Here is an 18098-nt window from a genome sequence, read left to right as displayed (position 1 = left end):
CCACTATTTGCCGATGACATGATATTATATGTAGAAAACCATAAATACCCCATTAAAAATCTGTGAGAACTAATAAACAAATTCAGTAAAGTTGTAGAAGACAAAAATCAATACACAAATCTATTGCATTCCTTAACACTAATAATGAAGTAGCAGAAAGAGAAATTAAGAAAATAATCTCTTTTACAGTTAAACCCCAAAGAATAAAATGCCTAGGAATAATTTTTTTTAAGTTTTTATTTAAATTCCAGTTAGTTAACATATAGTGTAATATTAGTTTCAGGTGTACAATATAGTGATTCAACACTTCCATACAACACTCAGTACTCATCAAAGTGTACTCCTTAATCCCCATCATCTATTTAACCAACTCCACATCCACTTCCCCTCTGGTAACCATCAATTTGTTCCCTATCATCAAGAGTCTATTTTTTGGTTTGCCTCTCTCTCTCTCTTCTTTTCCCCCTTTGCTCTTTTGTTTTGTTTCTTAAACTCCTCATATGAGTGAAATTATATGGTATTTGTCTTTCTCTAACTGACACATTTTCTTAGCATAATGTTCTATAGCTCTATCCATGTTGCTGCAAATGGCAAGATTTCATTCTTTTTTTAATGGCTAATATTCTATTTTGCATATATACCACATCTTCCTTACCTATTCATCAGTTGATGGACATTCGGATTCTTTCCATTATTTGGCTCTTTTAGATAATGCTGCTATAAGCATCAGGGTTCATGTATCCCTTCAAATTAGTATTTGCCTTTTTGGGGGAAATACCTAATAATGCAGTTGCTGGGTCATATGATATTTCTTATTTATTTACTTATTTGTATTTCTATTTTTAACTTTTTGAGGAACCTCCATATTGTTTTCCAGATGGCCACATCAGTTTGCATTCCCACCAACAGTGCAAGAGGGTGCCTTTTTCTCCACATCCTTGCCAACACCTGTTGTTTCTTGTGTTGTTGATTTTAGCCATTCTGATGTGAGGGTGTGAGGTAATAGTTAATTGTAGTTTTGATTTGAATTTCTCTGATAATCTGTGATGTTGAGCATTTTTTCTTGTGTCTGTTGGCCATCTGTATGTCTGATTTGGGAAACCATCTATTCATATCTTCTGTCCATTTTTTATGGGATTATATTTTTCTGGGTGTTGAGTTTGATAAGTTCTCTATAGATTTTTGGATACTAACCCTTTATCAGATATGCCATTTGCAAATACCTTCTTCAATTCCATAAGTTTCCTTTTAGTTCTGTTGTTTCCTTCACTGTACAGCAGCTTTTTATTTTGACATAGTCCCAATAGTTTATGTTTACTTTTGTTTCCCTTGCCTCAGGAGACATATCTAAAAAGAAATTGCTATAGCCAATGTCAAATAAGTTACTGCCTGTGTTCTCTAGGATTTTAATGATTTCCTATCTCACATTTAGGGCTTTCATCCATTTTGATTTTATTTTTGTGTATAGTGTAAGAAAGTGGTCCAGTTTCATTCTTTTCCATGTTCCTCTCCAGTTTTCCCAACACCATTTGTTAAAGAGACTATCTTTTTCCCATTGAAAATGATTTCCTGTATTGTTGAAGATCAATTGGCCATACAGTTGTGGGTTCATTTCTGGTTTTTCTGTTGTGTTCTATTCGTATGTTTATTTTTGTGCTAATGCCATACTGTTTTGGTTACTATAGCTTTGCAATATAACTAGAAGTCCAGAATTGTGATGCTTCAGCTTTCCTTTTCTTCCTTCCTCCATTCCTCCCTCCCTCCCTCCATCCCTCCTTCCCTCCCTTCCCCGCTCCTTCCCTTCCTTCCTTCCTTCCTTGCTTCCTTTCTCTCTCTTCTCCTTCCTTCCTTTCTTTCTTTCCTTCTTTCTTTCTTTCCTAAGATTTATTTGCTCATTTAAGGGAGAGGGAGAGAGTGTGGTGGGGGTAGGGGAAGAGGGAGATGGAGAGAGAATCCCAAGCAGACTCCAAGCTGAGCAAGGAGCCCAACATGGGGCTTGATTCAACAACCCCAAGATCATGACCTAAGCTGAAACTAAGAGTCAGACACCCAAATGACTATGCTACTCAGGCACCGTCCAGCTTTGCTTTTATTTTTGAAGATTGCTTTGGCTGTTTGGGGTGTTTTGTGGTTCCACACAAACTTTAGGATTGTTTGTTCTAGCTCTGTGAAAAATGCTGGTGCTATTTTGATAGAGATATCAAAATATTTGTTTGGGGTAGTATAGATATTTTAACAATATTTCTTCTTCCAATGCATGAGCATGGAATGTTTTTCCATTTCTTTTTGTCATATTCAACATATTTCATAAGCATTCTATAGTTCTCAGAGTACAGTTCTTTTACTTCTTTGGTTATTCCTAGGTATCTTACAGTTTTTGGTCCAGTTGTAAATGGGATTGATTCTTGGATTTCTCTTTCTGTTGCCTTGTTATTGACATATAGAAATAGAATAGATTTCTGTATATTGATCTTGGATCTTACCACCTTTAAAAAAATTGTTATTTACTTAAGTAATCTCTACACCCAGTGTAGGGCTCAAACTCCTGACCCTGAGATCAAGTCCCATGTCCTTCCACCTGAGCCAGCCAGGTGCCCCTGTCTCGTGGGACTTTACTGATCTTGAGTATCAGTTCTAGCAGCTTTTTGGTGAAATCTTTCACGTTTTCTATCTGGAGTATCATGTCATCTGCAAATAGTGAAAGTTTGACTTCTTCCTTGCTGATTTGGATGCCTTTTATTCCTTTTTGTAGTCTGATTGCTGAGGCTAGGACTTCCAATACTATGTAAAATAAAAGTGGTGATAGTGGACATCCCTGTCTTGTTCCTGACCGTGGTGGAAAAGCTCTCAGTCTTCCCCATTAGCATGATATTAGCTGTTGGTTTTTCATATATTTACTATAGGTTGAGTACCTAGGAATAAATTTAACAAAAGAAGTGAAAGACTTGTATATTGAAAAATACAAGATATTAGTGAAAGAAATTGAAGGAGACTCAAATAAGTGTAAAGATATTCTTTACTCAGAGATTAGAAGAATTAATATTATTAAAATTGTCATACTACCTAAAGCAATGTACAGATTCAATGCAATCCCTATCAGTATTACAATGATATTTTTCAGAGAAATAGAACAAAAAGTCTAAACTTTGTATGGAACCACAAAAGACCTTGAATGCCCAAAGAACTGTACAAGCGTACTGTATGATCTCACTTTACGTGGACTCTAAAAAAGAACCCAACCCAGCAAGCTCATAAACACAGAGAACAGATTGGTGGTTCCGAGAATTGAGGGTGGGAGTGGGAGGAATGGATGAGTTAACTGTTTTTTGTCTCTTTGTTTTTTTAATTTAAATAAACTGAAGGGAAATTAAAAAAAAAAAAATCCAACCTCTGAATTAGAAGAGGCCCCTGCCACGCCTTTTCCTATCATGTGCTTAGTCCAGGCAGAGCAGCTGCAGGGCCTGGAAGCATAGACCTCCTCTGGGTGTAGGGTTACTGGTGTTTGCTCTTGGGGGGCGGGGTCTCTTCAGGTTCCCACAGCAGACAGCAGAAATCTGTGTGCCAGCATTTTCTCTGGTCACAATGACTGCCTCTTCTCTCCTGCACTGGTATTTTCCCTTGTACTAATCGTTTTGTAATCACGATCATCTTTCCTATCTGAATTCCATTTGGAAAGTTCTTTGCAATGAGTTTACTAGTTTCTATGCCCTTAAAGATTAAATAATGTAATGATACGTGCCAGATGGAGTACTTTATTATGTGATTCTCACAATTCTAAAAACAACATGGATGCTGTTTTAATACTGTATTTAGTGCTGTAATTTAATACTGTAAATCCCTATTTACAGATGAGAAAACTGAAGCATAGAAAAAGGACTCAAAACTGCCTTTAAAAGAGTCCCACATGGGTGATTATGAGAGAACTGGAATATTTTCCCTCAGTGAAGTCGTTACCCTATATGTGTGACACTGATCAGGATTAAGAAAACAAGGAAGAGCAGGGGTTCAGTGGGTTAAAGCCTCTGCGTTCAGCCCAGGTCATGATCCCAGGGTCCTGGAATCGAGCCCCGCATCGGGCTCTCTGCTCAGCAGGGAGTCTGCTTCTTCCTCTCTCTCTACCTGCCTCTCTGCCTACCTGTGATCTCTGTCTGTCAAATAAAATAAATAAAATCTTAAAAAAAAAAGAAAAGAAAATAAAGAAGAACAGAATATGAATAATCTGTTTCATTGGAATCACTATGTAACTGAGTAACAAGCCAGGCTCAGGGTTACTCTTGTAAGGACCTATTTAGAAACTGTCCCTGCTCCCCTTCCCCAGGGGATTTACTTGGAGACAAGCCCTGGAAACCAGCTTCAGGTAACAAAGCGCAGATACAAAGGTGGGTCAGGCCAGGTGGAGACACTGATCGGTGGGAGGGATGCATACTGTCTCCCTGGTTATCAAGGAGTATGGGCCCAGCCCTTTGGGAGCCTTTTTGGCGCCAATCCCAATCAAGGTGTAATAGGCTGGTTCAAATGTCTACTAGGGTAAATTTTAACTCAATTGGTCACCTAGCATCATTGTGGAGTTTCCGTGTGTGTTACAATCTCATTGGCCACCTGTGCGTGGCCAGGCCTGACCGCATGGCCTTTGCTCTTAAAAGCTAGTCTGTGAAACAGAGAGGGGTCGCTCTCTCTTGTAAGAGGTGTGGCCCCGAACCTTCGGTTAGATTCTTGATGCTTGGCATGAAATAAAGCTTTGCTTGACCTTCGCTTTGTATCAGTCTTGCTCCTTTAATCACAGACCCATTATTGGGACATAACAACTCTTAGAAAAATGGTTTTAAGCCTTCTCTCCATTTTCACCCTCTGGTTATCTCTCTATGAGTTTTAAACAAATGAAATACATAGAAAACTTGAACTTCTCATGAGGTCTTTTGGCACCAGAACAAGTAGCTGAGCAGGACCCGTCTGACCCTCCAAAATATCTTTTTGAAGCAACAATGTTTGTGCTGTCTCCAGGTTTACCTGGTCCATAAAGCATTCCAACACATTGGAAGTAGTATCAGAATTTTAGCTTTTCACTACAAAATGCAAGATGTCTTTGAAGGGCTGCAAATGCATTGAGTGGAGCAGCAAAATTTCCACACAAAGCCAACAACTCTTTCAAGCTTCTAAAAGCCATCATTGTTGCCCAAGTGAATGATTCACTGGAAATGTTTGGGGAAAAAAAGTATAAGCAAAGCCCTGAATAAAGAGATATCTTCTAATTCAAACTGGGTTCTCATGAGACTCTGCCACATCGCCCTGGCCCACTGAGGCTGGAGGCAGAAGAGCAGAGCTCGTGCGCCCCAGTCAGGGTTGCGGGGCAGGTGGCCCACTGAAGTCCTTGCTGCTGAGCACCTGCAGCCCAGCTGTCTGTCCTTTCTTCACAGTTCCCTGCAGGAAGGCTGTCACTGCTTGGTATTCACACAGCAAAAGAGCCCCTGCTGGAAAGTATGCTTTGACAGAACACTTCCTCTGAGGATGTTACATTGTCATAGTCCAGTCATCATGTACTTATTGTGGTTGGCAGACCAATGGTTCCTCAAAAACATTTACCCTTGATTTGAATTTCATAACGTAGGCTAAAGTCCATCAACCCTATGTCTTGGGACCATGTGACCTCACATACACTTCGTAGAAATGATTAAGCTTGAGATGGAAAAATGATTCCAGATTACCTGGGTGGCCCCATGTGATCACAAGGGAAAGGAGAGGGAAGCAGGAGGGTGACCGGGAAGGATATGTGACAAAGGAAGCAGAGGTTGGAGAGACAGGATTGCTGGCCTGGAAGATGGAAAGGAACCATGAGCCAACAAATATGGACAGAGGCTGGAAGTTAGAACAGGCAACATTTTCTTCTATAGCCTCCACAAGGAATGCAACTCCATTCAACCTTTTACTTGAGGACTTCTGACCTCCAGAACTGTAAGACCATAAATTCTGTTGCTTTAAACCACTAAGTTTGTGGTTTAAAAACAGTCCTATGACTGTTACTGCAGTCATAGGAAACAAACATACCTGTGGGTATTTGCATTGTCTGGCCTAATATTTTACCTTTTGTGATTTGACTTTGTTCTTCACAGAGTTAGGGTTATGACTTGCTTTGGCCAAAAGAATGAGCTAGAAGGGATGATGTGCCAGTTCTGGGTATAAGCCTGACAAAACTTTGTATGTCTGCTCACTATTGCTCTTCTTTCATTGTCGTCATGGAGGCAGGCCTAACCTAAATGACGGTCTGAGGCCTAGGATGGAGACAGAACAGAGCAACCGCGCGGTGAGAGTATCCCAACAGACAGTGGCCCCCGCTGAGCCATATCCAACTGAGACCACCTTACATCAGCTGAGATCCTTATCGACCTCTGAATTATAGTGATAAATTGTCACTTTAAGCCACTGAATTCTGGGCATTTTAGCATTACACAGCAGGAGCTAAGTGATACAGTGATGGCAACTTGGAAAGTAATGCTCCAGGAGTTTATTTACACAATCTCGTTGTAATGTTTGCTTCTGTTGAACACATGACCTAGACCATAAAAATGTAGGCAATTCATTTAGGCTGGTCACAATCCTACAGTCTCATCATACACGGGCAATAACCAGGACCAGAGAAATCAAAGGCTTCTCCACTCACCCACCTCCTTCCATCCACCCCCAGAAAGAACTCACTTTGTAGCAGTCTGTTGATCTCCTTTTTATTAGTTTATTGAAATTGTAAAATATAATAAGTTATATATACAAAATTAGACAAAACTATTGAAAATTAAGACTTCACTGGCTAGACCCATAGCTCTTAGCCTAGGGTGTTCCCTAAATGTTTTTCAGGATAGCAAAACCATGCCTGTCCCCATACAGAATGGCAAGGTGGAGTTCCCGGCTCTGGGCAGTGATAATCACTGTGGTCTCATTGATTTGAATTTCATAACGTAGGCTAAAGTCCATCAAAATAGACTTTTCTTGGATTTGTTTCCAAATAAGTGAATGACAAAGGAATGTTTAACTCTGTAAGGACGAGCTCCCTAAAAATGGCAAGTTTAGAGTCACCAATACGTGGTGTGATGCTGGCTGGACATCTGGCCCCATGAAATGAGGCCAAGCTCCGGGCCTGGGAACAGCACCCCCTGCTCCTTCACTGAGAATGTTGTTCTTGGGAAACTGCAGGCTGTCTCCCTGGAATGGTACGCTCATCACATGTGACATTTGCTGCCTGATTCAGGGGGAGCCTCTCATCATCATCATCACAAAGCATGAGAAAAGGGCGCCATAGAATTTCAAAGAGGAATTAAAAGGATAATTAAGTTTTGCCATGGACTATTTAGCTTGCAAGGATATACCAGATAGGTTCTGAAAAACAGCAGCAAACAGACACAGCAAATGATGATATTAAATACTCAGGACCTAATTATGATCCTATCACAGTATGTTCTACATTCATTGGTGGGAAATTGCTTGTTGGCTCTGAACATATGACTGATTTCCTCCCCCCAAAGCATTTGCTCAGTCATGCGACTTGTAATTTTAAAAACATCGCTTTGTAAGCCAGAGACTGGTTTTAATTTAGTAATAACCCATAGATCTGTCATTAGGAAGCTCAGCATGAACTCTAAATTAACCCCCTGGTATGATTAGTACACTGGCTCCCACGCTCTTGGCAACAGCATGTGTGGTAAGAGAATCTTCCAAGAACAATGCCAGTTTATTTATCTCTAAACATATGTCAAACAACTATAGTTACTCTGAGTTCTTCTGCTTCTAGTCTCATCTTACTTGATGACTCCCGGTATTCACTTGGATGTACACCTTGAAGGCCTGGGATTTCCTATAGCCCTACTTCCCTGTTGCCCACCTGCACCTTACTTCCCCTGATTGCAGAGCCACAGGCTAACCTTCCTTATCAGAAGAGACACTGAAGCCTGGGAGGGAGAAGAAAATGGTCCAAGTTGGCACAACTAGAACCAGGTCCCTGATTCCAAGCCCAGGCCGTACCTGTGCTGTGAGGCCCCACTTTCCTTGACTGGTTCAGAAGCTTTCATGCCTCAAGTCTCATCCACAAGTCTTGGATGCTCAGATTCTACAATTGTGCTTGGCTGAACTCTTAGAAAGTCACCATTTCTCTTTATACATACAGCAGACCACTCCTTTCTGTTTGAAGCTAAAACAGGCTGACACATCATGGATAATGTTCTTGAGCATTGCTTCCCACAAAGGGTCAAACCTGACTAGGATGAGAGTGGAAAGCAATTCATGTGTAATACAAAATCACCTGGTCCCAGGCCCGGGACGCATGCAGTAGAAACTGGCCACAGATTGGACACAGGTCTACCTGACTGAACAAACACACACCTTGTATATCACTGACAGAAGGCAGACCACAGAGTGAACTCTTCCATCAGTGACTGGAAGGGCTGTAGGAATACGGATGGCCTCAAGAACAGGCCAAGGTATCCCAATGAAGCCATAGACAAGTACCGAACCTGACACACTAGATGGAGTGGGTGTCTGCCTTTTGTACACGTCACCAGGCTTTCAAGCTGCTTTCCTCATGAGGCTGCTCTCCTTCATCATGCTTGGGGAGTCATCTCCTCCCTCAGAACTTATCTCACGTTTTCTTAGCGTCCCCTCACCCAGACTCTTTGATGTCTTCTAGCAAGGTGGTTTGTAAACACATCTTCTATCTCTCCCTAGGTTGTAAACTCCTTAAAGACAGGGACAGATTCTTCACCTCTGTCATCCCCACATTGTTTGGTTCATCTGAGCACCCAGCAATGTCCCTTGAATGAGTTCATGAATAAATATTCATCCTGCCTGGTGAGGTACAGGTGGGGAGCTGGGATCATCCCAGCTTTAATATTTTATCTTTGATTAGATTAGAAGATGGGCTTCATTTCCTCTTGTTCCTGGGAACAGCCTAGGGCAAAGCCTGTGACAGCAGAAAAAGCCTCAATTCTTAGCAGTCTGTTGGCAGCACTCACAACTCCAGAGCCCTTCTTGGATCCTTGGTGCCTCCCAGGGAGGACAGCCCACAGGCCGGATCCTCAGGATGTCGTGGGTGGTTGGGAGGCCGGGGGTACAAGCCCGGCCCACTCGAGTATGTCTGCACATAAGGACTCCACAGCATCTAGCCGCTCGATCTGCACCAGTTTTGTGAGCAGCTCTGGGATGCTGTAGCCTGCTGTGCTGATGCGGTCAAAGAGCTGCATGCCATCTGTCATGCCCCCAATCTCATCCCTCTTCAGTCCAAAGCTCTCGGCCAGGTGGCGCCATGTTTTCACAACGGCCTTCTCGGAGTTGTACGTGGAGCTGAGCATTCGGCTTGTCTTTTCAAGGCAGTCAAATGGCAGCTCTGTGGGGCTGAGACCTGCAGAGACAAAGGGCCACCATCAGACATTGTGAATGGCAATTAACAGAAGTACAACACAATTAAAAATTATTTTAAAAACTTTTTTAAAAATTTTAAAATAAAACACAGATGCAGAAAACCACACAAAATAAATGCATAGTTTGAGGTTAACTACACCCAGGACTTTGCCAGTCCCAAGAGAAGCCCAAGTATCCTAACCTCAGTAATAGCCCCCTCTCCTCCTAGGAAAATAGCCGCCACAATGTTAGAGTAATCCCCTCAATACCACTGTCAACAGTCACCAAAGTCTTGAGTATGGGTTACCTTTAGTTGGGTGACCCTGTTTCCTCTGGAGCTGTGCTGAGGAGGGAGTCAAAGGAACAGTATCACATTCCTTTATGGGGATAGCAATCACCTTTATGAAGGTACTTTCAAAGATAGCCTGAAGTTGGTGCTACCTGAGCCAAGTCACCACCATCTGATGGTTCTCAGGCTTCCCTGCACATTAGGCTTACCTGGGATATTGGTGGGGGGGAGGTGATGTATTTTCACTTTTGGATGATGGAGAAAATATGTTTTTCCCTTTTCCACCTGGTAAGTACAGCTAAAAACCCTGAATGGTATGTACAAAGCAAACATAAAGAGATTCTATGGAGAAAAAAGACAGACTCGTGGGGGTCTTGGGAGTAGAGCAATGACGCGTGACATAGTGCTGAGTTCCTTGGTTTCCTTTTGCCTCATTATCATAGACATAGAGCTGAAGAGTCCAGAAACCCAGAAATACCAATAACAATCAAAAATAACCCCAACAGAGGCCTGCTTTCTCAGCCAAAGCATTAGGAAAAGAGAAGCTCATCAAGAAGAAAACATTTATAGACGATACCCACTTGTTACAGCTGAACACCACAGAGAAAACTGTGGCCCAGTCCCCACTAAGGCCAGTAAAGGCTGTAAGAGTCTGGAGGTCTACCTTCAGAAGGCTGTAACACTGTACCAGTTGTTAGGGAAGGCCAAGTTGAGAGCCTGCCCGCTCCAGTGTCTTAGTGGAGACCACACAGAGAAACAGATTCCCACCCTACCCCCCTGCCAGGAACAAAAAGAAGCCCCTACTTGGGTGTCAATGAAGGGTGAATGGGAACCTAGACATCTACCGCCATAGAGATATCAGAAGAAACAAGCTATATCAGAAAGCTTAAATAAAATCCAGAGTCTCATAATGTGACATAAATCTTCCAGTTTCAATAGAAACCCACTCATCACATCAAGAACTAGGCAGATCTCAAATGTTCTTAATTTTATTTTTAAAAATATTTCCAAAAAGGGGTAAAGAATGTGAGGCAAGTCAGCCAAATCCTTTATTGTTGTTGATGGCTAGGAAGATCTCAAATGAATGAAAAAAGACAAATCCAGAGATAACAGAAGTATTAGAATTATCTGATACATATTTTAAAGAAGTCATGATAAAAATGTTTCAACAAATAATTACATGCATGCTTGAAAAAAATGAAAAAATGAAAGCCTCACAAAAGACAAAATATAAAGAAGAACCAAGTGGCAATGTTAGAACTGCAAAAAGACAGTAATTGAGATCAAAAGCTGAGTAGATAAGCTCATTGGCATAATATAGACAGAGGAAAGAATTAGTTAACTGGATAATAGAATTGAAATTATTTATCTGAACAACAGATATAAAATAAACTAAAAAACAGCGTCCCAAGGACCTGTGGGGCTGAAACAAAAGATCTCACATTTGTGCCATGGAGACCTAGAAAAGGAGAGAGAGAGTATGGATGAAAAAGGAAATAATGGCTGAAAACTTCCCAAACTTGGAAAGTGACATAAGCCTACAGATTCAAGAAGCTGAAAAAACTCCAAACAGGGTACACCCAAAGAAATTCATATCAAGACACATCATAAACTCTTGAAAGCTAAAGACAAAGAAGTCTTGAAGACAGAAGAAAAAAAAAATCAACACCTTACCTACAGTGGAAAAGAATTAGAAGGTCAGTGGATTTCTCATCAAAAACCTGGAGACCAGAGGAACATGGCACAGTATTTTCAACTACAGAAAGGAAAGAATTGTCAACATAGTGTCCCATACCCAGTGAAAATAGCCTCCAGGAATGAAGGGGAAATCAAGGCAATCTCAGGATTAAGGGAAAACTAAGAATTTGTCACCAACGGAATTACCTTAAAAGAATGACTAAAAAAAGTTTCTCAACAGAAAGGAAAGCATGAAAGAAGGAAACTTGGAACATCAGAAAAGAGCATGGTAAGCAAAAATATTGGTAAACACAATAGCTTTCCTTTTCCTTTTAGGTTTTCTGAATTATGTTTGCTAGTTGAAACAACCAATGTGGTTCTGAATATATGTAGAGGAAATATTTAAGACAACTTTAAACAGGAAAGGACATAAAGGGAATTTTTTTATATTTCATTCAAACTAGTAAAGGGATGGCCCCAATCATCCTAAAATAACTACAGAAAAGGCTATGTACTCAGAACTTATAAAATGCATCACTCAAAACAACACCAAAATGGATTTCTAAAATATGTTCAAGCGACCCAAAGGAAAGCAGGAAAAAGAAAATAGAGAAAATGAAAAACAGAAACAAAAAAGAGTAAACAAAAAATAAAGTAGCAGTCTTAAATGATAAACTAGACCCACACAAATATGCCCAAGCTGATTTTTGACAAAGGCACAAAAGCAATTCAACAGACAAAATATAGTTTTTCCTAAGAAATGGTGCTGGAGCTACTGGACATCTACAGGCAAAAACAACAAATGAACAAATAGCAAAACAAAACAAAACAAAAACTCACCTCAGTCTAAGTCTCACATCTTTTTATAAAAATTAACTCCAACTGATCATGGACTCAAAGGCAAAGCAAAATGATAAAGCTTTTTAGAAAACAATCACAGGAAAATATCTATGTGATCTAGGACTAGGCAAAGAGATCTTAGCCTGGATACAAAAAACCCAATCTATAAAAAATACAATCTTATCAAAATTTCGCCTTTCTGTGAAAGACCCTATTAAGAGAATGGAAAGACAACCTACAGAGTGGAGAAAATAACTGCAAATCACATATCCAATAAAGGATACAGCAACCCCCCTCAATCCATTTGGAAAATGGGCAAAAGACAGAGTGAAACATTTTACTGAAGAGGACATACAGATGGCAATGACCTCATGAAAAGATGCTGCATTAGGGAAATGTAAATTCAGACCACCATGAGATAAGAAAACACAACTATCTGAGTGACTAAAATAAAAAACAGCACCACTACCGAATGCTGGCAAGAAAGTAAAGAAACAGGATGACTCACACATTGCTGGTGGGGATGCACACAGTACAGGCACTTCAGAAAACCATTTGGAGGGTTTTTTTTTTTTTTAAAGATTTATTTATTTCTTTGAGATAGAGAGAGACAGAGACAGAGAGGGCATGAGTGGGAGGGGCAGAAAGAGAGAAAATCACAGGCAGACTCTGTGCTGTGCCGAGCTTGGAACCCAAGGCTGGACTCGACCCTGAGATCACGACCTGAGTCAAAACCAAGAGTAGGACGTTCAACCGACCAGGCCACTCAGGCGCCCCAGCAGTTTTTAAAAACATAAAACATACAACTATCATACAATCCAACAACTGTACTCCTGGCATTTATCCAGTGAAACGATGACTTATGTTCACATAAAAATCTATTCATGGCTCTTTATAGTGACTTTATTCATAATAGCCCCAAACCAGCAACAACCAAGATGTTCTTAAATGGATGAATGCTTTGACGAGTTGTGATTCGTCCATGATGTGGGCAGGCACTAGGGGTATGAGGAAAAATCCACAACACACAACAATCTGCATGAGTCTCCTGGGAATTAGGTGGAGGAAAAGGGCCTTTGGCAAGAGGCTATATGGTGCCTGAGTCCACTTAATGTTCACAAAATGACAAAACTGTAGAAATGAACAGATTAGCGGTAGTCTGTGGCTAAGGAGAGGTCGGGGAGTGGGGGAGAGAGTGAGGCTAAAAAGGGTATCCAGAGGGATCCTTGTGGTGAAAGAAATGGGCTCTGCCTTTGGGTATCAATGTCAATGTTCTGATTGTGATTTTCAGAGATGGTTCAGGGGGGTGGTCTCATTGGGGAACACTGTGGAAAGGGTCCACGAGAACTCTCTGTATAGTGTCCTACCACCACATGTGAATCTGCTGTGATCTCAGAATTACAAGTTTAATTAAAAACAAACAAAAGAAATGGATGCCGGAGACTCACCCCAGCCAAATTAGATCAGGATCTTGGGGCATTTGGAGGCTGGGCTGGGCAGAGGGCAGATAGTGGAAAACTCTGGGTGAATGTCTGGATGAATATACTATTTCCCCAAGACTGGGCACTGCTCTAAGGTTTTCTGCCTTGGTGATGTGAGGGTCCCTAAGGGTTGATAAGCATACCACACACCCCAGGCTGAGAGAGGGTGGTCAGGCACATGGGGCTCACACACTTCATCCTCCCAGTCTCACTGGAAAGTCTCCTCTTTTCTGTGGGGTTCCTGAAATTAATTTGAAAACCACTGTCCCAGGGGTGGGTGCTAAAAGCCAAGACATCTTTTGGAACAGAGAAGAACTTTCCAGGGTGATGGAATGCAAACCTCAGACCATCCATCATAGGGCAGCCATGCCAGGCTTATCAGACATGGGGATTGTTCATTTGGAGAGATGCTGTGTTTCAACAGGCAGGCAAGTTGAGGTCTTGGCCCCTGGAAGTTACTTCTGGCTAAAGGAGCACTCAGCCAGCAAGGCTTCCCTGGGTTTGGTGTGCTGGGCTCCACTTCTGCGGAGAAATGAGAGGCCCCCTGGCTCCACTCCTCCTGCCTGGGCCAGACCCAGAAGTCCAAGGAGGGATGCCCGTGAGACCAGGATCAAGTGGCCTGGTGAGGCTGGGGAGCATTCCCTAACCTCAGCGATGAGGGGTTTTGTGAAGACAAAGGTAATTTAGAGCTTGGATTTGGAAGAAATGGGAACTGTGGATTCTGATTTTAGGTTGAAATGCTTATATTTCAGTCCTGCTGCCCAGACACAACATGTAGTTGTTGTGAAACAGCCGGGCTCTGCTGGCTCAGGAAGCATCTTTGAGGAGGGAAGCAGGTACCCAAGGAAAAGGCCTGCTAATGACTGGGTAAGTGACTGAAAAGACCAATGCAGGGCAGCGTCTGACGGACACTGGAGGACGCCGGCTCCTTCCACTACTGTTCTCTCCTGACTCCATGGTCTGTCCCCCAGGGAGGCTGTGTCCCAGGGCTGGCTGGGTGTCATCTCCTGGTCCTGAGAGGAAAAGGGGCTTGGGGAGTGCCACGGAAAAGGCCTTAAATAGTTTGATGCCAAATTCCATGTCCCTCCACACGTGACGTGGGTTTGCCAGCCACTGGAATGAGGAACGTGACAATTTGGGATGGGTGGCCTTTCTGGTCCCCGTGGGACCTTGGGACTCCTGCCAGAGCCACCTCCTCCACGCTGACGGTTGGGACAAGATTCTTGGGAGATCTGGCATACAGATCCCCAAACAGCATGTCCATGCTTACCTTCAACGACTCCACACACATTGGCGTACACGTCCAATATCTTTTTCCTTCGACTTTGAATCTATGGGAAAAGTTAAGGGAATGTTAATTTTCAGAATAAGAGAAAGTGGAAGCCCACAAAAATGCCCGTTCTCCAGTGCAGTGCTGGCAGCTGCTCTCCCGACTGAGTCAGAAATGCTGACTGGCGCCCTCACATGACCGTCTCATCAGGAAATTCAAGCGTCTTCCGTGTTCACAGAGGTGGAGCTGCTCTGTAGAGTGCCCTGGACGTTCAGGCTCACAGGACACCTGGCATCAGTCTGTGTGGGAGGGTGAGTGGTGGGGACCCCAGCTGGCCAGTGGGGGCCTGAGACGCCATGGCTGTGTCTGCAGCCATCCACAGATTCTTCTCCCAGAGCCCACCGCTCCGGATAAGGACATGAGGCCAAGCTGGATCGGCACAGGAGGAGTCCTGGCTGAAAGTTCCCATGCCCCACAGGAGCTGGTACCTCTCAGAACAACTCCATAGACCTCCAGGGTCCCTGCAAGTGATGGCTGTCATGACAGATGTCCCCGGACTGAGGGCAGCACAGTGTGGAATCCCTGTCCGGACCAGATTCCCAGGCGGGGACATGTTCACCACTAACAACATTACCTAGCCACACACTGACCTATGCTTGGATCAGGCTGCCAGTGAACCATGTGCTACACACTCAGGCAGCCTGGGCAGCGCTCTGCCCTCTGCCCGTGCACCCTGCCACGGCTCCTTCTGGGTGCCCTGCTTTGGGCGGCAAGCTCTTTGGACCATTTTACATGCAAAATGCATATTATGTTTGCATGAGTGTGTACACTCAGCAGTGTCTGTGTATGTGTGAGTGCGTATACTCTGGGTGTGTGTATGTGTGTGTGAGTGTGAATACTCTGGGTGTGTGTGTATGTGTACACTCAGTGTGAATATGTGTACACTCTGTGGGTGTATATGTATGTGTGAGTGTGCACACTGGGTGTATGTGTGTATGTGAGAGTGTGTGTGTGTGTTTTTTGTGGTTTTCTTTGGTCTGCTTAGACACATGCCCATACATTTACAAAGGTTTTTTTTGTCCTACAGTATTCCAAGCAATTTTAACATTTCTCCCTTTGCTTACTAGCTTCCATTTTCTTCTATAAAGCTAGATGATACAAGGACAAGTTTCCTATTTTTTTGCTTTCAGCCCCCCACCCTATCTAGGTTCCTGTGGCCGGCCTGCCTCATGCCTCTGTCTCCCTGGGCGACAATGAGTGTGCAAGGAGCAGCACTGGGGCCTCACCCCGGCTGACTTGGTGGCCGCCGACTTCTCCCGGGCCAGGTGGACCAGCGACAAGAGGCACAGCTCTGGGGAGCCCTGCTTGTCAGAGGCTGGCTCCTCGTCACTGTCTAGGCTCCGGCTCAGCAGCTGCTCATTCTCCGATGATGCGTCATTCTCGCTGCGGGAACAGGAGGGTGCTTGTTAGCAGTGTCCCTGACACGTTCTCCCAGTGGGAAGACGATCGATTGGGGTGCAGGGACCAGCAGCTCCTGGGCACCAGGTGAGAGAGACACGCCGCACCCGCTGCTCCTCGTCCTCTGCTCTCCTCCCAACTAGTGACCTGGCTGCAGGGTGGCTGCGGGGTCCGCTACAGGGCTGGGGTTTATCAGGGAGGGGGACAGCCTCCGCTTATCTGTCCCCCTGACCTGGCTCAGTTAAGCCTTCCTGAATAGGTCCCAGCTTCCTGTTTCAATGCAGGCCTGCTCCAAGTTCAGTCATGGGTCTAAAGGCAAACAGGTTTATGTGGCTGGCGCTGAATCTGGGCAAGTTCTCCAGAACAACCTAAAACAAAGCTGAATGAGCCTTCCTGGGGAGCCCCCTGTTACCAGGGGGTGACCTGCTGAAACATGTGCACTGTGGGTGGGGTCACAGCAAGCTGCGACAGGGGCCTCAGGAGCTCCCCCAGGAAGCCAGGTGGGCCCACGTCCCACCACGGTCCACCGTCCACAGCCCTAGGCACATGTGGGTTGGAGCTGAAACTCTCAAAATCATTCCACATATCTGAAAAACAACATTCTTTTTTTTTTTTTTTTAAGGCATCCTGTTTGCTTCCTGTGGTCTGGCTGACAAATTACAAAGAATTCTTCTTTTCTAGCCACAGGGTTACGGTAACGAAGCCCACAGTCAAATGCAACCCTAGAGGGGGATGCCGGTGAGGCCCAGTAAGTTCAGGGCTCTCTCGGACGTGGCTGGCCTGCCGCTGCCCCACCCGACAGCAGGCTAGGAACAAAAGCACAGTTGTCCCCAGAGACTACTGACAGCCCCGGGTCCTTCCGCTAAGGCCCGAGAGCAAACAGAGAGGACAGGATCTCTGTGCCTTGTCTTTTACAGAGTGACTGTCCTGTTTTCATTTTTATTTGATATTTACATATGAAACAAGTATTATTTTTCCAAACATTCTTCCAAGTCCCCCTTTCCCCCAGTCCTTAGGCGACACTTAAGACCTATGGATACATCCCTGCCCTTTGGGTACTCTTCTCTCCTACTTTTGAGAATGAGCAAAGGCTGGAACCCAGAAGGGGAGAGGCTGCCACAACACGAGGCTGGGCAGCCGGGAGGGTGGAGGAGAGCCTCGTCCCGGGGAGGCACACTGCAGAGCCATCCCCTGCAGTCTGGCCCAGCCTGGCCCAGCCTGGCCCAGCCTGGGGCTTGGAAACGGAGTTGGTGGGAACAGAAACACTCACAGGAAGTGACCTCACCTAAGGGATTGCCCAGGGGGATCCACACTTTCTTTTTCTTTTTTCTTTTCTTTCCCAGCATGCCCAGATTTCATGATTTAAGTCTGCTTCCTGCCCTTGCGTCAGGGGTCTTGAGAGATGCTGGAGTTTTCTAAATGAGGTAACAACTTTGGAAGTGCTCAGTGAATGCCAAAGCTCTCCACGAACCCTGGATTCAGGACCCTTCCTACAAACGAAAGGCTTTGCAGGAGTCCACCCACCTCGGGAAGGTCCCAGGCCAGAGGCCAGGCCAGGAGACAGTGCTCCTCTGCTCTTTCTGTAATTAGTTTGGGGCTCCGCATGGCCTCTGGGCAAGAGGTGAGACAGGGGACCAACACCATGGGGTGGATTTGTGGAACCTAAGCAGGACAGAGTCTAAATGACCATCTAAGGGGGCAAAGG

The 18098-nt window shown here is 44.0% G+C and overlaps 1 protein-coding gene across 4 annotated transcripts in view; it reads right to left on the bottom strand.

Annotated features, from left to right (window-relative positions):
- Positions 1-5557: 5557 nt before the first annotated feature.
- EDAR (ectodysplasin A receptor) overlaps positions 5558-18098 on the bottom strand; it is a 91848-nt gene continuing 79307 nt past the window's right edge. For all 4 annotated transcript variants that reach the window (XM_032351631.1, XM_032351629.1, XM_032351630.1 and 1 more), the window contains 3 exons: positions 16222-16378; positions 14936-14996; positions 5558-9379 (listed from right to left, as the gene is read on the bottom strand). In XM_032351631.1, coding sequence (XP_032207522.1) covers positions 9057-9379; positions 14936-14996; positions 16222-16378 — 541 coding nt within the window. In that variant the 3' untranslated portion in view covers positions 5558-9056. The remainder of the gene's footprint in view (positions 9380-14935; positions 14997-16221; positions 16379-18098) is intronic.

Source organism: Mustela erminea, chromosome 7 (genome assembly GCF_009829155.1).
Source record: "Mustela erminea isolate mMusErm1 chromosome 7, mMusErm1.Pri, whole genome shotgun sequence".
Classification (NCBI taxonomy): Eukaryota; Metazoa; Chordata; class Mammalia; order Carnivora; family Mustelidae; genus Mustela; species Mustela erminea.
Note: the sequence above shows the minus strand (reverse complement) of the source record. Positions and strands in the feature narration are given on the sequence as shown.